At 35.1% G+C, this 27612-nt stretch overlaps 1 protein-coding gene across 5 annotated transcripts in view; it reads right to left on the bottom strand.

Moving 5' to 3' along the window:
• The window catches only part of Trpc4 (transient receptor potential cation channel subfamily C member 4), a 222632-nt gene that overhangs the window by 21345 nt on the left and 173675 nt on the right, over window positions 1-27612 (bottom strand). For 3 of the 5 annotated variants that reach the window (XM_074043503.1, XM_074043502.1, XM_074043506.1), the window contains 3 exons: window positions 17448-17761; window positions 9401-9596; window positions 5094-5303 (listed from right to left, as the gene is read on the bottom strand). In XM_074043503.1, the coding sequence (XP_073899604.1) occupies window positions 5094-5303; window positions 9401-9596; window positions 17448-17761 (720 nt within the window). The remainder of the gene's footprint in view (window positions 1-5093; window positions 5304-9400; window positions 9597-17447; window positions 17762-27612) is intronic. The other 2 variants (XM_074043505.1, XM_074043507.1) reach the window with 1 other exon arrangement.

The raw sequence follows: 27612 nt of genomic DNA, 5'->3' as shown, positions 1-27612 counted from the left end.
AATATCATATTGTCAAACTAAATATTCAGAACCTCACACTTGATATATCAAGTATACCAGGAAGTTAATTCTTAAACATCCCCATTTGGAAAAGAAAGTTTAATCAAAAAAGCTCTGCCAGCAAATCTTCCAGTAGTAGCTGAGGGACCCAGCTTTACTCACAGATGAAAACTGTCATATTTGTAAGATTTGCAGTTAGCCCTACTGAGAGTCATGAAGATTAAGAGACTATACATTTTGCAAAATTCTCACTAAAAGTGAAGTCTGAGGCACATAGTATTAGTATTCTTACTTTTCAGATGATATGTGATGCAAATGCACTCACAGTGTTCAAATCTCTTGAACTGATTTATTTATGCACATTTCTATGGCAACTGCTTAGGCTGGGATATCACATCTGTATCCCAGGGCTGAGTGATGCTTATTGACCCTGAGACAATGCCTCATTTTCTCTTTCCTGTAGATTCTCGAGAGAAAACTAAAAAGTGAAAAACTTAAAACTGAGGAAGTTAAAAATCATTTTCTTATATTTTACAAAAAGACAGTATTTTTCTCGTTCTGTACATTGGCCTATTATCTTAAGTATTCCATTTAGAAATGTAACCTGTGTCATTAAAAATGTTTCATGTTAATTAAACACATTTGTGAAGTATTGCATTAGCATCTTTGTAGGTTAATTAAATGATTGTAATTAAGTCTTTTTGAGCAACAAGCACAAAGGTTAGTTTTTAGCTTAAAACTCTGAGATAGATCTTAGTCCATATTTCAATAGAAATTTCTAATTCAAGCTTCAATGTTGGAAAGAGATTCTAGATGATTGCTGTATGCCCTGAAGTTGGAGAATCAGTGCTTTAATACCAAGAAGGAATTCAGCAAGAAAACTGATAAGAAGTGTATCAAAAATCTTGAGTTAGAGCAAATTTCTTGTTTTATTATTGTACTCTCAGCAGCTGACAGGCTAGGGGGATTTCCATGATTGCTCAGAGTCAAGCCATTTCTCAGTAATGGGGTTACTTTCTGTCATAAATGTTTTGCACAATACTAAAAGCATTTCTGCTTCATGTATGCTTTCCTACATAATGAAAGTTACATGACAGATTAATTTACCTGGAACTCACAAACACCCATTGAGGAAAGTCCAAAGTTAGAGCTAATGAGTTTTCAGGGCTAGTTGTATCAGGATTACCAGGAAACCACAAATAGCAAGATCACATCCCCAGGAATGAATTCCCAGACAGTGACCAATGCAACAACTCTGGGAATGTGCATGGAATGACCTTCAGGGTGGCATTCATACAGCTACTTGGTGACAAGAATTAGTGAGTCAACCACAAATGGGAAGGTCTGAGAGAATGCCTCAATCTCCACTTGAACTCCAGTCTCCTGTGTGGTGTGAACACAAGTAAGTTGAGGTGAGATTAGAATGCAAGCTAGTCCATTAAATCAGGGCTTTGGGATATGGGAATCTAAGAGGCAGCTGAACACAGCGAGAAGATCTACAAAAGCCATTGAGAAAAATCAAATGATATATGTGCCATGCAGCCCCATTGCAGTCATCGGACTTTTTAGGGAAACGAGAGAGCAATGGAAGAACATTACATTGGTAACAGAAAGACTCAGGGTTTTCCACAGTTTTGTCCCTAAAGGACCCTGAGAAACTGGGCAAAATAAACACAACATTCTCTTTTAAAGGAGATGGTGGAACTAAATGATATCTAATTCCCTTTGGAATGTAATTCTATATTCTATATTTTATTTCTTTTTTTTATATTTATGTACTGGGAGTACATTGTGACATTTACCAAAGTTCTTACAAAATATCACAGTGGGATTCACCCCCTCAATCATTCTCCTTTATCCTTCTTTTCCCTATTCCTGGAATAGTTTCTACATGTCTGTTTTCCATTTTCATACACAAGGACATAACATTTCCACCATATTTGCTCTCTTATGCCCTTTCCTTATATTCTCCCCTCTCCCACTGGTGCTACCACCAAGACAGAACCTGTCTTATCCTCCTATTCTCCATGTTTGGAAAAATATATTTTTGTTTATATAAGATAGCTATATAGAGAGTTTCATTGTGACATTTCCATGTATATATGTATTACAACCCTAATTGGTTCATCCTCTCTATTTTTCTTCTTTCTACCTTAGTCCCCTTCTTATGATGATTTCAACAGGTTTGAGAATTCTATATTCATTCAACAAGCATATTCACCTTCTTAACTTCTTATATTCTAAGCTGTGTTTTGGTTTTTACAAAGTGACTATCATCTGTCCTTCAGCATCACATTTTGTTTAATGAAGATGTGTACATCTCCTTGTCTTCATATGTCTACATAATGAGCCATCAGTAGGATTAACTACACTGAATTAGGTTCACAGCAAAATAACTCATTTTTTACATTATTTCCTCATTCAATCCCTCTATCAGTATTACAGCCATCTAAATTTATTTTTCACTCATTAATGTTTTACAAGCAATAGCTTCTTTACAAATAATACATATATATTTCCATAAAAATAATAAATATATAAAATTCAACCTAGAGAATGCAAAACAAAATATTATGCCCTCATTCTGGAAAAGCAGTTCAGAGAAAGTAGATGTTCACTGAAGAACCTACCCTGGAGGAAAAGAGGCAGGATTGATGATAGGAAGAGGGTGGAGAAAAGAGATATAACTCAGTATGTTTATTTAGTTTGCCATTTATTTTCAAAGCATCAAAACATCCACTGTCAAAGGTTAGGAAAATGTTCATGGCAAAGGAAGAAAGGAATGGTTTGCAATTAACTTTGAATTTAACTTGTGGTATATTGGATTGGAGCAGAAGATTCAAATTTAGAAATAAAGACATCAAAGCCATTTATGTTTGAAAACAGAATAAGTAGAAAAGAAAGTTTTTAGCTTACACCATTACTGTCTCCCTCTGAATCACTCTTTTAAGAGAAAGTCCAATTGAGTCTACAAGTCATAGCACCCTGAATGTGTCTGATCTTAATAGGTATCAGCAATAAGCAGGGTTGGGCGTGGTTAGTATTTAGATGGGAGAAAGCATATTTGAACGTCAAGCTCCTCTTTCCATCTAAGAAAAGATGGCAATGTATTTCTAACCACCAGTTAAAAATGAGAAGCTTGAAATCTCTCACTTTTTGAGTCAGTTCTTGGAATGTTCTCCATTGTTTTTGTAGAGAACACAGATGGATGTTTTAAAGCATGAGAGGGAGGCCTGGTATCTTGTAACAAGTTGCAAAGCAACCGAAAACACAAGATTTTTTCTGTTGTTGCTTAAACTTAAAATATAAAAGACAAATTTCTTTGTTGAGTTGGTTTTTTTGTTTAAAATAAAAATACCCTTGTGATAGGTAGAATATTAAGATGATGTTAATTATAAATATTTTTCTGGGATCAATTTAAAAATTGCCTTTGTAGCTCCTTTCAGTCCCAGGCCCAGTTACTGGCATGTGGAATACATGTGATAATTGCCTATTAAATTTAATAAGGCTTATCTGTTCAATAAATTTATTCTACAGCCACTTTTTAAAAACAGTTTGAGTTTAACATCATTTAACAGACAAATCAGATATTTGTAGTAAAATATTTTCACTTCTTTCTAAGGTCAATGGTAAAGACCATAAAATCAGTATGAGGTTTGCATGAGAAGGCACCATCATAATCTGACTTTGATTTCTAAGATCAAGTATGTTCCCAAACTGCAGTCCTCCTAAGTTCAGGGTCAATAGCTACAGGAAAGAATGTAACTGCCTCTCCTAAGCACCTTTCTATAGTACAATCCTTGCTGGCCAGTCAATTTCTCTTTAGAATTGGAATTGTTACTAGGCTGACAGGAAAATCCATGCCACTCTCAGTAGGAGAGCTGGATCTAATAAGAATGCTTGATGAGTGATGGGGTTAAATAATGAGAAGGACTGCTTAGAGCATGACTAGCAGCTATCAGTTATCTTAAATAAAATTTTAAAAAGTAACATTTTTTAGTTTTATTAAATATTTAATATTACTTGATGTTTCTGATATTGAAACATTTTTAGTTCTTCCAAAGCAATTTATCTGAGAAGGTCAAAGTGACTAATGAATAAACATTCATTGTTAATTCCCGAAACATTATTATGAGTATATTAAAAATTGGGGTATGCTGGGCACTGTAGCTCACACCTGTAATCCTAGCTACTCAAGAAGCAGATATCAGGAAGATCATAGTTCAAAGCCAGCCTGGGCAAATAGTTCCATGAGAACTCATCTTGAAAAAACCCTTCACAAAAAAGGGCTGGTGGTGTGGCTCAAGGTGTAGGCCCTGAGTTCAAGCCTCAGTAAAGCAAAAAAAAAAAAAAATTGGGATATGAAGTGAGAAAAAAATGGATAATGACTTGTGCCAGGTCAACGGTTTGTTTGGAATAAACACCTAAGTCTGGGTATTTTCTTCTGGAATTGCTTAAACCCTTGACCTCCAATATCATAGAAGTTTCCAAAGGAAATATTACCTGCTAGTATATCAAGAGCATGGGTCTAAGAAGGCTTAATATACTTTTAAATACAACTTCTTGGCATCTAATAATAGAAACAGGTTGCGATCTAAGCATATTCTAAAGTCACAGCTGACAGCTGCCACAGCATTCACTCAAGTCATTTCAGTGGGAATTTTGTCAAGCACAACATGCTTTGTTCAGGAATCTCTATTAAGCACTAGGGATATGAAGAATCCAAAACAGATATCCTCCCTCATGGAGCCTACAATCCAGAGGGAGAAACAGACATGAGTTAGCCATGCATGCCACAAATACCTTTCAGTTACAATTCTGAAAACAGCTAGAAAGAACTAAGAGAGAGTGCTGGTTTCTCAAGCAGGCCTCAGGAGGCCTCTGTAAAGAAAGTGGCTCCTTTGAAATAGCATCTGTGCCTTTGGTGCAGGAAATAGGCTTGTGAATGAATCCTAGCTACCCTAACAGTGTCATGGACATGTCAAATGTAAAATTAATGTTCATCAGTTAAAAAAAATGTGAAATAGTTGATTGTATTCAATAAAGAATACAACCACATTCAAACATACAATTTAAAAAAGAGTAATACTAACATGCTGTATTCTTACCCCTATTGTTCCAAAACTTTCTGGCTTTCTTCTCATCTTTTTCTTGCATAGGTGTGTCCATATCCATTTGACCAGGTACCAGAGGGACTTGGGACTTGGGATGACATTGAAAGGAGTAGGCAGTGTACCTCCTTCTTCAAAATAACTCATCCAAAGCTTTGTTCGAGCAAATTTCCATTCTATATCTGCATGGTCCTGAACAGAAGAACATGACAACTGCTGACAGGTTTTTTAATTAATAAGGTGAGAGAAACCTCACAAAGAGTCTGAACCTGACTTTGAGTGGTTCTTAGAACATTAATTAAATTGCTTATAAAAACACTGCTAACTCCCAGAGATAGTCATCTAAATATTGCAGACAATGGCTGACCCTGTAAGGAGTCACTTCCTTCTTTGATGCAATAGACATCTTAAAATAACTGCATATTAAAGAGACTGAAGTGATCAGGTATGACTCAAGGTAAAGCTGCCTCTTTGGTACTCACATTAGCTCAGGTTCATTAGGTTCTGGGCAGAAGTGGCTTTATGTCTTACATCCTTGCTTAAATGGATACACCTTCACAGATGGTCATAACCTAGACTTTGGTGCTACCAGTAAGTGTCTTACTGGATATGTTCTATGTGAATAATTCTTGCCTACTTTCAGGAAATGAACATAAACTCACAGAGAAGTTCCTCTAATAAGTATAAAACGGAGTCTCTCTGTCACAGCATTGACTATAACTTGAGAAAACCTTTGCCAAATGTCACCAGATAAGAGTCTGTCTAGTGGTTTCCTATAAGCCAGAGGCAATACCCCTCATTATTTATTACACACTTTCAGTTAACTTTATCATTTATTGCTCATTCTAATTTATTAACCTCATAGGAAGACTTTGGAGCATCTATGGCAATGAGATATAGGGCAGCCAGGTCCTTCTTAAATTGGCTATAAATCTGATTTAAGCAGATAATATGGGAAGTTGAAAGTGGTAGAAATTGAGCATGCATTCTTTTTAAGAATTAAAATAGTTTATTTTAATCAATTAATATTATAAAAGAGAACACAGATTCTAGAGTAGGAGAATAATTTTAGACTATGCTAATATACTTAAATTGCTGTGTGATATATATATATATATTTCTACCCTGCATAACAAGAGTTTCCTGTAGATTGTAGACACCGGACAGATCATAATTCACTCAGTATCACCATACCTAGAAGATGCGTGGCCTTCATTGTTGCTGATGAAATGGTTGCGTGTATTAATTGATAGACAGAAATATAACAGCTATAGTTCCTTCTCCATTCCTGTCCCTTTTCTATTTTGGCTTATTTCCCCTCTTCTTTCTGAGCACACTTACAGGTTAGATCTGGTTATGCTACATTAGCGAAGAGAACTGCATCCTGTTTGCTCTAGTCCTAGAGAAGGGAACTCAGTAGAATTGGCTCAAAGGTATAAAAAGGCAGACATTTACATAAAGCATTGGCCTGTGAGTAGCTCCTTCTCATTCTCAGGGAGTCCCTGGCTCTCAAGGAGTCATGAATTGAGGGTTAACCTGACATTGTTATGTTCCTTTGTTGCTACCACTAGGCAGTGGTAGCTGGTTTGTGGTTTGGGATTCTGAGAAGGGCTAAAAATCTGGAGATGAAAAGTTCTAAGTTGGTGATGACCAAACTCCCTTCCTCATTCATCATCTAACTTCTACTCAACATTTTAACCTTCACTTTCATCTCTCCCAAGAAGCCTGCATTCACTCCCACCATCTTTAACTCTCTTCTCTCCCTAACTTGTCAAGACCTTTTCTTCTGTACTTTCATAACATTCTCAAAATTTTTGTCAATATTGAAATTCTTTATTGATTTTCTGTCACTACTACATTAATTTTCCTTGAGAGCAGGGACTTTTAAGCTCCTTCGTATTCCTAAAAGTCAAGCTTATGTCTGAAAATATAGTCAGTGAGCAACAAATAAGTGATCAATTGAAAAATGTGTGAGTGGGAAGAAGGCTTTAGTTATGGCTTGCATGATTCCTTCTGTTCTTGCTGTTGTTAACTTTTCTTCCCTTTTAAAGACTTGTCATATGGCTCTGAGTTAGGGGTATCTCTGAGTTACTTCAGAGTAAGATCTGCTATTCTGGAACAGAGGAGAGTCAAATGCCAAGGAAGCTTCACACACAAGGTGCTGAGAGGTACAACCGTCTCAGGTTCTCAATGCCCATTCTTCTCCCATTACTTATAGTGTTTATCTAAACAAAAAGAGTGTTTTAAAGATGATTTTCATATCTGTGATGAAGTTTTCTAGAAAAACATGTCCTACAAAGAAGCAATAAGAAAATGTTACACTATTCTCAAATACTGTTCCCTTTTTGATGAAATTAGGACATTTAATCTTTTATAGGGCCTAAATTGTTGGCAGCCTGTCTGCACATAGTATGACAAGTAGAGGCTTTTTAATTTAATTTCGTTGTTGTTGTCATTCTGGAAAAAAAAATCTACATTTTTGAATTGTACTGACTAGATGAACACAGAACTTCTGAAATAAATATAGGGAGACTGTAAAGTTTCAGATCGCAAATGCTTAAATGAAGCTATATACATCTACAAATTGAAATATTCCCTTCCAAATCCTAGGACTTCAGTAGAGCTAGAGGAGTTAGTATGTATTGCAAATACTTCTGTTTGTGAACCAGTAAACAAAAATAATGGATTCTTATGTCTTATGTAGTTTTTCACCAGTGACAGGCATCTCTTAAGAAAAATTTGCCTCCATAAAGAAAGCTTAAGTACAACTGAGGCTGATAGGAGAAGGGGACCAGGAACTAGAGAAAAGGTTAGATCAAAAAGAATTAACCTAGAATGTAACACACACACACAGGAAATTAATGTGAGTCAATTCCCTGTATAGCTATCCTTATCTCAACCAGCAAAAACCCTGTTCCTTCCTATTATTGCTTATACTCTTTCTACAACAAAATTAGAAATAAGGGCAAAATAGTTTCTGCTGGGTATTGAGGGGGTTGGGGGAGAGGGAGGGGGTAGGGTGGGTGGTAAGGGAGGAGGTGGGGGCAGGGGGGAGAAATGACCCAAGCCTTGTATGCACATATGAATAATAAAATAATAAAAAAAAAGAAAAAAAAGAAAGCTTAAGTAAAACTCAGAGTGCTGCTTAATAAAAACAATCCTAGTTACACTTCAATGAAACAATCCAGTTATAGTTATATATGGAAAAATGGATGATCTATAATTGTGTTTATCAAATACTACTTATCTAAAGTATAAATATGAAAGTCTTCAGAAATATATTTCATACCAGTATGAATTTCGTTTATTCAATTTATTTTTGAGAAGTACTGGAATTTGCACTAGGACCTCCCACTTGCTAAGCAACTCTGGACCACTTGGGATATGCCTACAGTCCTTTTGCTTTAGTTATTTTTCAGATACAGTGTCATGCTTTTTGTCTGGAGCTGGCCTTCACTGTGATCCTTCTGCATCCTGTGTAGCTGGGATTATTTTAAAATGACATCTTACTACCATTCTGTGTGGACTAGCCTCAAACCTTGATCCTTCCCAGCCCTCTTCTAAAGTATCTGGGATTATAGTATGCACCACTGCACCTGAATCATGAGTTTTATTTTGTTATTACAGATATTAGCCATAGTCATAGATCACTAGTTGTGATCAAGTGGTTAAAGGACTTTGTCTCATTCTTGGCAGTATTTCTAGCTCCTTGAACAGCACTTTGCAACAGAGTATTACTCAATCTGAATTTTTAAAATTGATGAATAAATTAAGCTGTTTGCATTCCAGAGTTTCAAATGAACATATATTGTAATACAATATTTTCCTAGAGCATTCAACATAACTTTTATATTTCTTTATCTAAGATTTAAGACATAAAAAGCCCTATTTTTTTCTCTGCCAGACCTCTCTGTGGAGTTCCTTTTTATCATGCCAACTTGGCATGAGTTTGGTAATGGCAAGATGGCAGGTCAAATGGCCAGACATAATGCACAACCCAATGGGTACTTCATAGAGATGGGCTGCCAGTTGTTGAGTTGCACTTCACCTATTGCTCGTCATAGCCAATGATTCCTTGACAAGATAAATTTGTTTTATTTTTTCTAATGATATGTGATGTGACAAAATTAGTCATATGGTATAATATCACTCAGAAATGAAAGGGTAATCACTTATTGTACAGTTGTGATCGTGTGTTAGATCGTGTGTTGCTTTAATAAGATATAATATAGCTAGGAACAATATATTCTAGAAGGAATATGGAATTAACATAAAGTTATTCAACTTACAGCAATTAGTTGGTAAGAATTATTCATCATAGCTATTAACATGTTGAGTAGGACAACCAGAGAGATGACATTGTATGTCCCAAACATGGTGGCACCAACAAACTCAGTGAACTCATGCTGAGCTTTGACGTTGGTCACATATAAATTGATGAGCCCAAATATTGACCAAAACAGGGATTGGAGTGTTTCAAATAACCTGGAATAAAGATAAAATGACACAAATGGCTATGCTGAACCATTATATAGTAAAGTATAGCAATAGAACTCGGTATAACTATATATATATATATATATATAGTTATATAAATATAGTTAATTTAATATACATATCAATAGCAAAATAAAATCTTATGACAAGTGTCAAAGTAAACTTAACAAAAACAATTAAAGAAAATTGCTTTAATCAAACTAGCAATAAAGAGTCTTAATTTTCATAGATATATCTAATTTTCCCAAGAGCACTGAAAGCCACATTTAGTTTCTTAGGGGAAGGACGTAGAAAAGATACTTGGATCCTATTTTTGCATGATTACTGGGTTAAGAATGTTTTTTGCTTTTTCAAATGGTTAGGAGAAAGTCAAAAGAATAGGATATTTTGAAATGTGAGAATTATACAAAATTCATGTTTTAATATTCATAAATAAAATATTATGAAACATAATGATTCTCAGTCATTTATGTATTTTCTAGGGTTTATTTTGTGCTAGCCACAATGGCCGAAATAAATAGTTATATCAGAGAACATGTGACTCACAATGCCTATTTATAATTTGTTATTTTTAATACAAAGTTTGTTGATTTCTGTCCTAGGCTCTTGAGGGATAGTTAATAAGTGATAGATCCTAAAGCCTAGGTTTTTTCAGAAGTCTGGTCTTTTACATAGTTTTGCCTTTGGTTGTAGGAGGACTAAAAATAAAATCATCATTATAGATTTTTCACATTTACAATTAAAATTGTATGTAGTACATCCTATAAGATGATGGTAAAGGGTCTAAGTATTCTTAGGTAATAAACTTTGCAATTTTTTTGTATTTCATGACATATTTTATTCAGTGTAGCCAATAAATGAACTCTGGTGACTTTACTGACAGTAAATTTAGTTTCCTTTTATGTACTCTGAAAAACAGAATAATCTGAAGAGCATTTGAACCCAAATGGATGTTTGTTTCAATGGGACGATTACAGTGCATCAATATAATGTAATAGAAAGATGACAGCCCTTTAATGTTCTTTGAAAATAATTAAAGTAAGACTATATTTAAGTTATAGTGTAAAAACACAAAGACCTTTTCATAACTGGCATGCTGAGTAAGGAGGCAGGATTTTAGTCTTTAGGGAGATTAGCATTAGAGTGGAATCAAATTGTGGAGCCAAGTCAGTCATGTTTTCTGGTGGATCCAAGCTCCTGTGACTTTATTACACATCCTTTCATGGAGTGGCAGTCCTGATATAAGTAGCTAGAGTTCTTCATTCAGTACCTCAATGGATTAGGTCATCCATGGTCAAGTGACCCAAGGAGAGACAATTCAGATGAGGCCAGTAGCCTATGGTCTGGACTAAGGTGAAGAGGATCAGATTTTCATTCTAGGCAGGTTTGCCTGGAATATGCTTAGAAATATCAAGATAATGAGATAGTGGCCAAAAGAAGCTGAGATGAAAGAATTTATGATGCATAGTCAGGGCAGTTGGAATAAAGGAATGCCAAAAGTTTGAGACAGTTCACACAAAGAGGCAGAGAAATGAGGGTAGATAAGCCATGCAATAAGTAAACACCAAGGAAATATGCAGAGTAGCTGAATCATATCAATGTACAGAATAGAAATTCCATGGTCCTGCTTTATGTCAACTTCTGTCTTCCTATGCCTTGCTTTAGACTCTGTCCTTGCTAAGATCAAACCTTGCTTGGATGATCAAAGGGCTATAATTCTCTGCATGATTCTGAAACAAAATGAACTTGAACTAAGCCATAAGTTTCTGGCTCACATGTCCAAAAATGTCTAATTACATATGCCTAAATTGACATGTATGACTTATTTCCCCAAATTTATTGCTTTTACAAAAAAGTAAACAGTTTGATAGTTTTAATTGAGCAATAGATATGAGATGAAATTTAATTTTTATTCCTATAGCTGTTAAATGATGCAACACAAATTATTATAAAATACTACAGATATGATCTGTTCACCGTCGATCAGAATAAGGAATGCTGTGCATTGTGTGAAAGGGTGATGACACATTTCTAAAAGACAATCCAGAAGTCAGACCCCAATAATATCCGTGTTACTGAAGTTAAATTTAATTTTTCGACCCTAGACAAAGGTCACTAAAACTTATTCTTTGAAACATTCTCAGGAAAAAGTAAATTTGGACCATGATCATGATTACTTCATTTTTACTAACTTTCAGGCATCCTTTGTGTTTACTACGAAATAATTATGTACTGTCTTTCCACATATTGTATATTTTTACTGTTAATATACAACTATAATTCATCTGGTTTTCTCCTGATAGCAATAGCAGTTTTGAAAAAGCTACAAGCTAACTGACACAAATTATATAATAAATTATATAAAATATTAACACATAAATCCCATAACAGTTGCTCAAGTGTTCTAATAAAAACAGTGAGGTTGTTATGGATGAATAGTGCTTATTTGTTTCTGTTTAAATAAGAACTACTAATACCAAGGGAACTTTGGTAAATACTTTGACAAATATTGATGGACATTTTAAAATTAGAATCTGAGAAGGGGAAATTAAAAATAAAATGACATGTTTTTATTCACTGCAGATTTTATTCTTTCTTTAATATTCCTTCTTTCAGTGGAATAAATCACTGATGAGATTTACAGAATATTTCCACCTAACTAAAATATGTATTCTTCTCAGATGAATTAATACTTTGGTGTTGTTATTTCTAAATGAATCATTCTATTATTAGATGAATTTTTAAAAAAATCAACCTAGGTTAACATTTCAAATCCATTGCTTCCAGAAATATTTGATCATCTGTGATTCTCAAATCTATTGAGACCAACATTGCCCATAAATTTATGAATCATTAGCTGCATCACATTTCAGAATGCCTTTACGTGACTAATATTTTCCTTGGTCTGTAGGGTAAAAAAAGCCTACAATTTCCCAAGATAATGCCACAGCTTAATTAATGACAACACAAAATCTGTGTCTGTAATGAAGCCTAAACTGAAGACTAACTCTGTATGGGTTGAGGTTCTTCCTTCCTCTCTCCCTCCCTCCTTCCTTCCTTCCTTCCTTCCTTCTTTCTTTATTTTTATGAGAGTTCATGCTTGTAAAGCAGTTGCTCTACCACTTGAGCCACACCTCCAGTGTGTGGTTATTTTGGAGATGGGGGTCTCTCAAACTATTTGTCAAGGCTTTGCCTCAAACTGTGATTCTCCTGATCTCAACATCCCAAGTAGCTAGGATTACAGGCATGAGTCACCAGTGCCTGGCTAGAGGTTCTGCTTTCTTAAAGATAGTATTTTACCTATTGTTCTTTGAAGATATTTTCCAGCCATTACTTTTTAAAAATTAACTTGTTATCTAAATATTTGCAACTTGAGAAGCTGCACAAGTGAAAAATATAATGTATTCCTCAGCTGAGGTTTTCCATTAATGAGCAAATATAAATTAATACTTATCTGAATATGTTATCTTTATTTTATAACCAAAAGTATAATATTAAAATAAGTATGATCCTATTTAGTCAGTTCCAACCATTAGAAATTCACCTCCCATCACTATAAAAGAGTCTTTCCTATTGAGATAACTGTCATAATGGTCATGCTCATCTCTTCAAAGAAGAGTCCCTTACCAGGACTTGTGGCTTAAAATTGTGTGTGGAATAATTTCAGTGACTAAACATTTGGTGTCTTTAAGAGACATGCAGTTCTTCCCATGTTAATGAAAAAACAAACTGGAAGCATGAAAAGCATGGGAAGAAGTATCCCTTCTATGATGAGAAACAGAAAGACATAGAAAACACAGACCATTGTCTCTGCCCACAGGTAGCTCACAGTTATAGCCAGGTAGGTGATCTGGAAGGATATCCTGGAAAAGGTATATCTGAGAAAAGATTTGGAAAAAGAATATGATGTTACTAAGTGCAAGGGCGTTTCTTGGATGAAGATTATAGAATCAACTTAGCAGTGTTGAAGAGTAAACTATTACTGGGGAATTGAGAAAGATGTGACTAGAGGCAGAAGCAAGGGGCAGATCACTGAAGGACCTAGCAGGTCAAGCTAAGGGCTATGACTGAATCTGGTAAGAAATGGAAAACCACTTTGGTTCTCTACACAGAGGATTCTTAGATTTTGGTTTAGAAAGATCATTCAGAAAGCAGCATGGGAGATATATAAAAAGAAGCAGAACCCAGGGAAAGGGGTACTTTGACTTGGGCATGGGAAGTAAGCAAAGGAAGATAGTGCCAACATAATAAAGATCAGGAGGAAGCATTTAATGACTGATAACATTTGGGAAGTATGAGGAAAGGAAAGATCTAGATTAACCCCAAGATTTTCATTTTATTAACTAGGCAGTTTGTGGTAATTGACAAAGGGATTTGAAGATGAAGAAGACGAGATTTTGAGAGAGAATGGTGAGTTTTTTACTGATTGAACTTGTTTTTAAAGGACAGGTATGGAGAGGAGGCCAAAGAACAGTTAAGCCTTCTGTACGGTGTAGGAACAAGGATCTATGCTAGTTATGGAAGCCATTTCTTAGACACAAACAGCCAAATTTATATGCATAGATGAGTGTGCACGGAAAGTCTGTAGTTAGTATGCAGAGAGAGAGAGAAAGAGAGAGAGAGAGAGAACACTATTTAAAAGCAATAATTGAAATACAGTTATCAGAGAAAAGTCAGAGAAATAAGAAGTAAAGTGGAAAAATATTAACGTGGAAGTTAAAGGACAAGTTCTCAAAAATATGGAAGTGTTAAATAGGGTGAAATTAAGAAGACACATTGAGTAAAATGTAAGCAGGTAGATATCCACCAGTAGTAGTGAAAAGAAGGCCCTAGTTTATATTTCCCAGAGGGGTTTTAGTGGAGTGATGGAAGCAGAAGTCAAATGACAACTGGATGAATAATGAATGCTAGTTATAGAAAGGAGATTTCCTTAAGTGTTGATTGGATGAAAGGAGGAAGAAGCACAGGAATGGTAGCAATGAGAAACACAGCTTACAAACTCTTAGCAGACATTTATATGCTGAGTGGAAGGTGTAGGAATTTTATGAAATTAGGAAGAAATAATACTCTCCTATTAACAGTAATGACAAGGAAAGGAATACCTACCATTTTTGATAATATTACGTGCATTGTGTTAGGTACTTTACATGAATTGTGTTTTTTAAACCTCATATAGAATAAGATCTGTAAAGCAGTATGTAGTGAAAAATAGCCTGAAATTTATAGAAGGTTCACAATTACAAAAATAAAATTGAAAACCAACAAATGCATCAAAATAAGATGCCAAGCAGGAGCCCTGAAGCATCACTCTACATCCTTTCACAGTGGTTGATTTCATTAAGCTGAAATCAGGGTCATTAAAGGACAGGGAACTTAGGACTACTGTATTCAGTTTAATAATGCTAGGAGTTAGTAACATAACTTTTTTATTTTTGAATGTCTTTGAGCAAAAATAAATTGTTGCTTGCAGATTTATATTCCATTACTTGGAAAAAATAATTTAGATTATTTATTTGGGTTGAATGATTTGTGCCTATAAGTTGAAATGTGCAATTATCTGCTGCTTTTCATGATGATGGAAGAAACCATTGACAGAGATTGAACTAAAAAATATATATGATCCAAACAATCCAATATACTTATTCTTGGACTACAATTTAAGTATTTTGCATAAGACTTGTTGAGCCACAATCTTCTTGGACAGATATTATAATTAGTTTGTACTATGTAATTATTTACCAAGAAGCCAATAATAACAGTAAAGGAATTAGTGGTAATTTTAAGGCATCACAAATCAAGACAGTGTTAAATGTGACCCTGTGGCTTGGTGAGGAACTGGGGGATGGGAGAAGGACTGTGACATGAAACGAATCTTTTCCCTAAGGTAAAGAGAGCATGGGAAGTAACACAGTTCTAGGTGTTGAGTGGAAGTTCTTTCTGGAAGCATGGAATCCAAAGGATATGGGAACAGCCATTATGAGGTGGTGCTGTAAAGTACTTTGCATCAAATAAAGTGACAAAAAAGTTGTGAAAGATGGAGCATATAAAAGGACTGTGTCAGAAATCCAGGAGACCAGGCAGCCAACAGACAATATCCAGAAATGTTGCTAGAGCCATAATTCTCATTTGTGAAGAGAGAGGTTAGTAGGATCTGACCATTGTAAATCCCTAGTCCTAAAAGTTTTGGGCAAGTTAGCAAAGCAAGGAGCACGAAGGGAAAAGGATAAGTTCAGACATCAGCAGTGAGATGCCATCTAAGATCATAAGGAATGTTACTGCAGGAAGTTGCACTGTGTCTCTCCTGTCCTGGGTCAGAAAAGAGCAGGAGGAGGATGCCAATGCTGAGTAAGCTGGTAAGGCTGATGGCCAGCTGCTTAAGAACAGAAGGATAAAGTAGCTGGGAGCCAGGGATGAAGTGACAAGGGGGAAGCTGAAATGATTTTATGGTTTTTTCATGACTCATGTTTTCTATCAAATCTATTTCTGAAAGGAGTTTAAATACTAAGGCTGAGATTAAAAATTACCAGCAAATAAACAGATGTTGGTCAATTAAAATGGAGTTTTAAATATCGTGATCAAAGATAAAACAGTTGTCTGATTAAATCAATAAAATAATTTTAGCTATAGCTGATTTAAGTTAAACTATTGATTTCCTCCCAGGTGAGAAATTATTGTCTTCTCTTACACTACCTGCAATCCTGTGATGGCCTTCAAATAAGGTCCAGCTTTTAAAGTCATCTACAAAATGACCATATATTCACATGTGATTAATGTGTGCAGGAAAATCACCAAGCTTCTTAATCTGTTAACTACCTGTTTATTACCATGGGAGGGAAATGGGCACAGATAGATAGAAGTGGACTCTGTGTGAACTGAGGAAACTCAAACATGGTGCCCATGAACCTGTGCTGTCAGCAAAACTGGTTATGAGAAACTGCAGAGCTTGATTGTGGATGTTGACAGTTGCTCATTCCAATGTAAGAGCACAGAGAACTTATTACGCATAATAACAATGGTTAGGATACTCTTGGGTTTCCATTTTGGGTTACTTTTGGATGCTTAGATTTTTTTTGTTGGTATTGAAGTTTGAACTCGGAGCCTGTTGCTCACTAGGCAAGTGCTCTGCCCCCTGAACCATGTCCCCAATCCATTTTTGTTTAGTTGTTTTCTCAGATAAGGTCCCCATGGGGCCTGCCTCAGATCATGATCCTTCTACCTATGCCTCACATGTGGCTAGAATTATAGACATGAGCCACCACGACTGACTTATTCCAGGGCTGACCTCGAGCTGCAGTCCTCTCATCTCCACTTCCTAAGTAGCTGGGATTACAGGCATAAGCCACCACACCAAAACTTCAGATACTTATATTTTTGTGTAGGGAGCTAGAAAATGAAAGAGATGTGAAGGAAATCTGGAAATACATGAGGAAACATTGGGAAGCAATTGGATTTTCCAACATGATGGATTTTATATATATTCTATCTTTAAATGTACTTGTAAGTTGTCAATACTACATAGGCTTCCGTTTTTATTCACATTTAAAAACCGTATATATATATATATATATATATATATATATATATATATATAAATAGCTTTCATTTTCATGAGTTGTTTAAAAAAAAGGATGATTTATGAAAACTTAAATGTAGAGGTAATTTTTTAATGTCAGAGAACTCATTTCTATTCAAAGCCATGTTAATTTTGTTTTCTGCATTATGCATAATTTTAACTTTACATTTCCTTTGCAACCATTCGTCATGAATTTTTCAAGTTCAGGATGCAGTGCACTCTAAATTCTGGCCAATGTTACTATTAGAAATATCTCTCCAACTTACGTTGAGAATGCGTTGTTCTGCTTTTCACACCGTATGCCTTTGCAGCTCAAACCTTTAGTTTCTTCATAATAGAAGTATAATTGATTTAGGCCATTTGCAAATGCTAGCAATACAAGGCAGTATATGAATAGAAACTTCAAAATGTCCAGGAGCATTCTTCCCAGAGATATTTGTAGAGGTCCCAGGTGAGAATTTGCAGTAAACAGCGAGATCAGACGCAGAGAACTGAAGATGTTTGCAATAGCAAATAAAGCCTCAGCCACCAGCGTGGGATGCCACATGTCCCATGACTCTCGCGGATTAAGAGCACTGTACTGGAGAAAAACAGAAACAAAGAGAAAGTAAGACTTACACATGCTATGCCTATGTCAAGTTCAGGCCTGGGATGCTTTTTCCAGTCGATCTAGCACCATGGTCTATCATCTGCAAGCTGACGTCCTCTACAATGGTGTCAGCAACATGAATCTACTTTGTAGATCTACTTTGCAGGCCTGTCCTTGTCATTTATGGTTGTTGTTGATATGTTAATCACATCTGCCTTTGAACTTTCCAACAGAACTTAAACAAAAAAAAGGGAAATGTTATATAGAGAAAAATAGCAGTATCAAGGTAGTAAAGAACACTATATTGTTAATGAGGACAAAGTTTTGAACAAAATAATCAATAACCTTACTCACGTTTGACACACTTGCCAATTCTAGAAGTATACATGTAGATACATATCCTACAGGAATGGGTGGGGGGTTTCCTTTTGCCTTGGAAATAGTAATGTCCAATAGGCACAAATATCTAGAATATCCTCTGTATAAATACAACCTAACTTGGAATCTTATTGGTGGTCACTGAATTGCTTTTTTCATATTTAATGTGTAGAAAATTCTGACTTTCATCCAATTTGTTAATTAGAAAAATATGTGACTTGAGAAAAAATGTTTGCTACTTTAAACATTAACCAAAAGTTATTTTAAAAGTCAATTAATTAAAATGTTAGCTGTGTGCTATCTTGATGCTGTACCATATAGAAAGCACAGAGAAGTTTATCCCTGTATTATTGAAATAATTTGTTTCTTTGTCAAAATGAATCAAATACAGTTTTTAAATTACTGTAGTACAAAACCTATAATTAAATCTGTATTAGAACTGAAGAATTAAATTCTCTTCTTCATACACATCACTGAAAAATGGAAAAAAGGAGGAAATTTTACTTCTATATATTCAGCATCAGAATATCATCATTCTTTTTATAGTTCATTATCATGAGGTGACTTTTATATATGTTAAACAATTAATTCTCCTTGAATCTAATAGATAGCAATGTTTAATTTCCCTGGGGAGAGAACACATCCCAAGCTATCAATCTTACTAAACACTTAGACTCTTGCTTGAATGACAGTGTTTAACAAGCAAGTTTGAACTAGAAGAAAATTATTTTCTATTTTTAAATCCTGATATATGTTCTTGAACATTTCTAGGCCTAACTTCATTATAAAATAGCTAATGACCAAAGATGCAGAAGAAACAGTTAGCTATGTCTTATTCATCAAAACAACTATCATCGTGAGATTTCGGGTACAAAACACCACTAATTTGTTCCCCTTAGCTTCCTATGTGATGTTTCCCTTCAAAGGCCAGGATCACATATTCCTTTCTTCATTTCTCTCTTGAAAGACACACATATTTAAGTAGAAAACAATTCCCCTTATGTTGATAGTTAATACTATTCCTTTTTTAAGCTTTTTTTATAACTTAGAAATATACCTCAAAATGTACAAACTATAAAACATTAAGTATTCATAGGGATGCAGTAATTTTTTGAAAAAATTTCTCACAATATTCAATACAATGTATTGCATACAGTGGATACTTAAAAAGCATTTTCTCCCATCAAGTACTCATAGGCCAGTGACAGAGACAGACACAACTAATTATAATAAAAATGCTCTGAGAGGGTAATACAAAGGGCTGGAGGAGTGATTAATTCTGTCTGGGGCTTATGAGGTTAAAATTGAGAGTGTATATGACAACATATAAGTATTCAGAGTTCTTCAAATATAGGGCAGATGCTCTGCCTTTCTGTAGCTTTGACATCAATTCGTGGCAGCCAGATTTAGAATCCATTATCACATTGTGATAGAGTCCAGCTCTACTACGTATCTAGTATGTATAGATACCTCCTTTTTAGTAAATTATCTCAGCTGGTGAAATCTTAAAAAATATGAGATGCTAGATTCTGCCCTGTAATAATTACCTACATTGTATTCAGAGTCTAATGTTTCTGGTAATGTTACATGAATACATTCAAGTTATGGATAGTCAAGGCTTTCTGAGCAAAATATTGCTGGTATCTGGGTTAAATAATGTTTCAATGGCAAACAGTCCTTGAAAGTTAAAGAGAGAGACTCCTGAGAGACTTAAAAATATCCCCCCTGGAGCTATCTGTTTACATTCTCAGGATAATAAACCTAGGGATCTTGCTCCCCAGAGATAACGTATTTACTTAATAAATTTAAGGTCTTTTTCTTTCCTTTGTCAGGGGAAACATGGGCGGCTGGCTCAGCTGCATCATATAAATTCTAAGATTCATAATTTCTGGTTTCCTCCCTTGTGGAACAAAGCCCTGCATACACAGGGTACCTCTGGCTCTCATCACGTCCCCTAGTCGGGAATTGGGGCATGGGGAACTGATGTTAAGATTGCAATGTAAGTAAATGACTTTCTGTTCTCTAATCCAGAAACCTCATTTCATGTCTGAGATAAATAAAGATGTAAACATTTAGTAATTATTTCTTGATTTCTTTCCTTTAAGCTTTGCTTTAAAATTTTTCTCTTGTTCTTCATGTATACATTTTCTCAAGTTTTTAAATATAGTCATTGTTTTATGAAGCAATTAAAAAATTCTAACAAGTCATGATGTTCTTTGAATTTGTAGAGAATAATCATAATTTTCCAGTCATTAATTGTATTTTTAAAATCTATTAGTGGGTATTAAAATATTAACTTGGAATTTAAGGTTTTTTCACCTTTGTACCTTCACTTCTCTGCTGTGTTTTCACATATCCTTTTCAGGTTGCTCTGTTTCACCTGCCCTTAAATGCCGAGTTTGCTTTTCAAGCCTCTTCTCATTTCATCAGCTTTCCTCGATATTTTCCCATGGTTTAATCTTCCAGAGATGCCTCCTTCTCCACATCTGTCACCCAGACCTCTCATCTTACAGCCCAATATTACATTCCACTCTCTGGTTGACTTTTCTGTTGGATATCTCACAAGTATCTCAGACTCACAGACTGAAAATAAAACCCATCACCTTTGGATCTTCTACCCTTTCTCCATGTTTGCCTTCTAATCTTAATAAATGGTCACAAGTCAACCAACCCAAAATTTTCTGTGCATTCTCAAATCTTCCCTCCAAAAATCCCCTGAACTCAAATCTTGCGCATGGTCTTCCTTCTCTCCCATGGAACCCTCACTGCCTTAAAACAGGTTCTCTTCTTTGCTCAGTTGATACGATTGCTTCCAAACTGTTCTCCTTGCCTTCAACCTTATTTCCCCAATCATTTATTTCTCCCAAAGTGACATTAAAAAGAGGAAAATAGACCACGTCAAATATTTTTTACTATCTTTCAGGACTGCATTGTCTTTAGAATGACATTTTGACTTCCCTACACATCAAAATAAGCCCCTGGAATCTATGTTCTGACTTTTTAAAATTGACTTGTCACTTGTCCCCAGTTAGGAACCAAAGCTGTGGCTCAAACTTTTAGTAGTAATGATTCCCCATATTATTACACATTTTGGCAAATTCTTACCAAAATCCATCTCTTGAATGTTGGGCACTTTGCTTAGAATGAATTTAAATTCCAATTATTTTGATTCTTCAGCTGTTATTCATTCATCAAATATATGTTGAGTACCTACTCTGTGTCAAACACTATCTTCAGATTCACAGTAACAAGAAAGGAAGATACAGTTCATGATATGGATTTAGAATATAGTTAAGGAAGCAGATATTAATTAAGTAACGCTCATCTTTCCCTTTGAGCAGTGGTGAGTGGACACAAGGATACTGATGATCAGAGCTGGTAGCCTCCTGTAGAAAAATCCTAGATAGAAAATTCCAGGGTATTCTAAACACTGTGAGGATTTTTGATCACCAAGTCTATTTTTACTCTTTCAAGTATTTGCTTTTCACCTAACCCCTGCTATAATGTAGTTTTTGCCCTGACCCTTCTTTCCTGTTGAGATTCCTTTCTAAGAGAATGGCTTTTTAATAACATGTACAATAGTATATAGACTGCTGAATGACTAGTAGTTTTTTCTGAATGGAGCTTTGTCCGTGGGTTTTAAAGGCTGGACATGTAGCAGGGTGCCTTATATTTGTTAAAAGCTCCAATATCACTCTAGGGAAAAGAGTCACAGACATATTCAAAGACATGGTGTTTAGAGACTGCATATCCTTTGTAGAAATGTGTGTAGCTTGATGCAGTTGGAACTCAGAGGGTTTAGGAACAATAAGATGAGTCTGAGAGGGAGCTGGAGCAAGGTCTTGAAGACCTTGGCAGAAGTGTTAAAAGAAGATGGATTGAATCATAATACTGGATCATAAATTCCTTGAGGATAGAAAAATGTGTTAGTTCATCTTCTCATACTTTATAACCTCTGATGGATACTTATGAAAACTAAGGAGTCAATCAAAATGAGTAAAACTTAAGTGAATATAGTATGAAAATATTTGTGACTATAGCTGGATTTGGAATGTCCTCCAAAGGTCCATGTGTCGAAGGCTTGGTCTCCAGCTTGCTGCCATTGGGAGGTGGTAGAACATTTGGGGAAGCAGTGGGAAGTTTGAAACCAATGAGTGTCATGCCCTTGAAGAGGATTATGAACCCTGTTCTCTTCTGTTTTTCTTTCTTTTCTGACTATGAGGCGAACAGTTTGCATACCTCATGGTTTCAGATGGACAAAGACCTCCAAAAGTGCCAAAATAACTCTTTATAAATCAGTTATATCAGGTATTTGTTACAATAACAGAATGCTGACTAGCACATTTGTCATATGAGATTGGGTAGAAAATATGTATTAGTTTTAATGAGTATTTTATAAGATGAAAGTTTTGGTCTTTGTGTAAATGTGTTAAGTAGTAAAAGACAATAGGAAGGCATAGGATTTTCTTCTGTAGCAGAAAATTTTAGATTAATCAAATAGGATTCAAATCTCTACAGTTCTCTTCCATATCTTAGAAAATCCCATACTTTGCAAAGTAGACTCTGCTTACATCATTCATAAGATGTATGCAACAGTATTTGTATCCTTCCTAACTAATAAAAGGAAGAATCAATGAGAGATAGAATCAGAACTGTTTAGAAGAATGAAGTTGTTTATGCTATAAAAACCCATCATGACTGTTAAATGGTTTTATTCACATTTTAATTTTTTAAAAACTTTCTGACTTTTTAAATTACACAGCCAAAAGGTATAGAAATTTAATCATTTCTGTCAAATGACTGAAGAAAAACATAAGTGATAAATCCTACATATGGAAAATGGACTGGGTAATATTTAGCAGTAAACCAGCCATAATGAGGCTGAGATAACTTTAAAATTCTGTCCCCAGACATCAACAAGCTCCTGATTACATATGGTGAGAAGAAAAAAATGATTGACCAACTTTCTTCCTGAGAATTAGGAGCAAATTTAAAAAACATCTACAGTCCAGGAGCTGTAAAATGCCAAGGCATCAAAGTATTCAAAGAAGCACCATAAAATCTTATATGTAAGAGGAGAAAATTGAAGTCATATATAATTTTATGCTTGCTCTGCATGTTATAATGCTGTTGCATTGTATATACAAATTAAAAGCTGCAACTGAATGCTTATATTAGGTTCCCTTTATGACATCAAATTTTTATTGATTTAATCTTCACAAACATTCTATGGGATTTCATTATTATTACCATTTTTCAGAAAAGAAATTTGAGGCATAAATTAAGTAACTTGCTCCAAAAAGGACAAGTACAAACAGTACTTGGATCAAGTATGGATTCAGAGTCTAAATTCCACCATGGCCTTGGATAAAGGGCAATGTTATAGTTTGGATCTAGAATGTCTTCCAAAAGCCCGTGAGCTAAAGGCTTTGTCTTCAGAGTATGGTGGTATTGGACGGTTGTGGAGCCTTTAGGAGGTGAGTCCTGGCAGGAAGTCTTAAGTCATTGGGGTGTGCCCCAAAGGGATTGTGTGAAACTTGTTTCTTTCTCTCCCTGGCCATAATGTGTTGCCTTAACACATTATGTTAAACAATAAAAAAACAACAAAAGCCATTGATTATGAACTGAAGCTTTCAGATCTGTGAGCCAAAATAAATCTTTTTGTTTAAAAGCTAATCTCAGGTATTTGTTTAAAATGACAGAAACTTGACTAACACAGGTTATTCTGTATTTATTTGTTTGTGGTACTAGGGTTTGAATTCAGGGCCTCATGCTTGCTAGGCAGCTGCTTTACCACTTGGGCCTTTCTACCAGCCCTATTTTGTGTTTCTTTTTAAAGAGATACCCCCAGTCCACTACAAGTGGATGAATTGCAAAAGGATGAGTGCCATGGGCTGCCTTTACTTCCCAAACTGATATGACCACCTCCATCCCAGTGTGATGGTCACTTTGAGAGAGTCCCCTTGGGAGGTAAGTAAGTATAGATGAGGTCATGAGGGTGTGGCCTTCATGATAGGATTAATGTCCTTATAAGAAGATACATCATATAGGTAAGACACCTAAAAAATTAGCTAGCATTTGTTGCCCTTAACGCAGAGAAACTAAAGCAGATACCTTAAAAGCAACTGAGGCCAATAGGAAAAGGGGACCAGGAACTAGAGAAAAGGTTAGATCGAAAAGAATTAACCTAGAAGGTGACACATACACACACACACACACAGGAAATTAATGTGAGTCAAATCCCTGTTTGGCTATCCTTATCTCAACCAGCAAAAACACTTGTTCCTTCCTATTATTGCTTATACTTTCTCTTCAACAAAATTAGAGATAAGGGCAAAATAGTTTCTTCTGGGTATTGAGGGGGTGGGGGGGAGAGGGAGGGGGTGGAATGGGTGGTAAGGGAGGGGGTGGGGGCAGGGGGGAGAAATGACCCAAGCCTTGTATGCACATATGAATAATAAAACAATAAAAAAATACACCATAGAGCTTTTAATCTCTTTTTTTCTGTCTCTTTATTTGTCTGTCTTCCTGTCATGCAAAGACACTGGAGAAGGCGACAGTCTAGAAGCAAAGAAGCCAGTCCTCACCAGAAACTGCTCATGTTAGCACAGTGACTCAACAATACAGCCTCCAGAATTGTGAGAAATAAATTTCTATTATTTAAGCCACCAGGTCTATGGCATTTTATTATGCATCAAAAAAATTATTAAGGGTGGCCACTGTGCCAGACATATTCTGAAGCTGAAGGGCTCTCCATTGGAATATAACAATTATGAAAAAAAATTTCTTGGTAGGATGACACAAGGTTTCTGTGATCTGGGTCACAACTTAGTCAAAAGTTATACAACTGGATTTTGTTCCTGTTTATGCACATGTGCATATCAGCAAGGAACTGTATAATCCCAGAGAGGCTCTATTATAACTATTTGCTAATTTTGTTTGAAGAACAATAAGTGAACCTAATATTTAACTCAGAAACAATATTAGGATGAGTCCATCGACTTCATACTTTATATTTATTATATCACCTTGTGGATCTTACTTCCTGAAGTTTTCTTAAATACAGTCTATTATCAGCATTCTCTATATCTACTGTTCTATTTTAAGTGCTCATTATCATTTGAACCATTCTGTGTTTGAATATCATTAATGGATCATCATCATTTATAGGGTAAAACTCAATTTCTATATCTGGATGTAGAAAGTCCTCCCCATTCCCTCCCTGTCCTATCAATTTTGGGATCATCCCTCATAGATATTGAACTCTGTTTTAAGTACTTTGACTTTTTTCACATTGTGTCTTTTATCTCTCAGATTCCTCTGCATGTTCATGAAGATGATAGATGTCTATTCACTCTGTCCTCTATATATTTCCATTCCATTCCACTACATTTCCATTGCTTCCATAACCATAAAATTCAGCTCCTGATATACCATTACCCTGTTGTTGACCTGAACACCTTCTAGGGACCTTATATATATTCATTTGTCTTTCATCCATTTGACTGTGAGCTACTTGAAGGCAGTGCCTACATCTCAAGAATGCTTCCATCCTCAGAAACAAGATCCAAACCTGACTTCCTAGTATGGCCCAATCAATGGCTATTGATTGAATTATCTACCTAGATATAATAACTCTTTGCTTTCATTGTATTAGAATCTTAGGTAAGAAAGGATGAATTAGCAAGTACGCATGACATCACAGACTCCCATGGTATGCACTATTTTAACTCTCAGCAACACTTTAAAGATAATAAAGTTGAGACAAATATTAAAAAATTTTCTCCCAAGTCACAAAGATTAGACATGGTAAAGGAATGTGTAAATCCAGAGCTCAAACTCTTTTTTGATTGAAAACAAGTGCGGAGACACAGCAAAGATATTACAAATCAAGAACACAGGAGTAAAAGAAAAAGAAGAGACACTAACAAAGAGTATTTACTCTGTAGCATGTACTTATCATCTCATTCACTTCTCCTACCAACAGCCTAAGGTATAAATTACTATTTCCTTTATTTTGGAGATGAGACAAAAATCAGTGAAGATCTAGATTAATCTAAAGTCATTAATCTAGTGAATGATAGGGTAAAAAAATTGAGTTCAGGAAATGTGACTCTAAAAGTGCATGCCATTAAATCTAACCATACAACTCAAACACACGTACTATAATAAATGCAAATCTTCAGAAAGAATTTTTCATAATCTATAGTTACAACCATAGCTGAACTCTTATGACTAGTACGCAAACCAAGATCCTAAAAATTTCATGTTGTTTAGTCATTATCATCTGTGATAATTACGATAATTGCTGTGTACTGCTCCATAAACTTTGCCCTCTTCTGCCCTTCTTCTTCCATCATTAGGGGTGCTCACCTACTTGGGCTTAATTCTAAGCATAAATCTTCCCTATAGTATAAGAAAAAATATTTTAATAGTAACATAGTTTATAAATTTATTTTTTATGTGTGGTACTGGGGCTTGAACTTGGCCTACACCTTGAGCCACTCCACCAGTCCTTTTTAGGAAGGGTTTTTCAAGGTAGGGTCTTGCAGAACTATTTTCCTGGGTTGGCTTCAAACTGAGATCCTCCTGATCTCTGCTTCCTGAGTAGCTAAGAATTACAAGCATGAGCCACCAGCACGCAGCATAGTAAAATATTTTGTTATGTATAGAATTTATAGCTTTTAGACTAAGTTGGAATCCCATATCTATAGATTGTTAGAAAAAAGACCCATATAAATATCATATAAATGTAACAAATAAAATATTACATATCTTAAACAGAAAAGTCAAAGTTGTTTTGGATATAACTTTACACTTCTTTGAGCTATTAAATAGCAACAATTTTCTTTCAATAATACAATGTTATTTAAAGCTATTGAATAGTACAGCATTCTTCAAAGTGTCATAAAAAACTGTCAACAACATAAACCAAGTAATCCAACTTAAAAATGGGCAAATGATCTGAATAGATAGTTCTAAAAAGAAGAACTACAAATGGCTAACAAGTATGTGAAAAAAATGTTCAACATCACTAATTATGAGGGAGATGCAAATCAAAAGCAAAATCATATATCATTTCACTCCAGTCAGAATAGCTATAATCAAAAAAGCAGAAAATAACAAATGGTGATGAGAATGCCAACAAAAGGGATCTCTTAAAAACTGCTGGTTGGAATATAAGTCAATATGACCATTATGGAGAACAGTATGGAAGTTCCTTAAAACACTAAAAATAGGTTTATCATAAAACCCAACTATCCCACTTCTGGGTATATATCCAAATGAAATGAAATCAACATATCAGTGATATTTTCACACTCTGTGGCATAGATACTATACTCAATGTAGTACAGATACATAGTAGAATATTATTCAGCCATAAAAATTAATCTAATATTGTCATTTGCGTATACATAGATGACTGGAGGATATTATGTTAAGTTAAATAATCCAGGCACAGA

Source organism: Castor canadensis, chromosome 10 (assembly GCF_047511655.1).
Source record: "Castor canadensis chromosome 10, mCasCan1.hap1v2, whole genome shotgun sequence".
Lineage (NCBI taxonomy): Eukaryota > Metazoa > Chordata > Mammalia > Rodentia > Castoridae > Castor > Castor canadensis.
The sequence above is the reverse complement of the archived record's forward strand: the minus strand, read 5'-3'. Positions and strand labels throughout refer to the sequence as shown.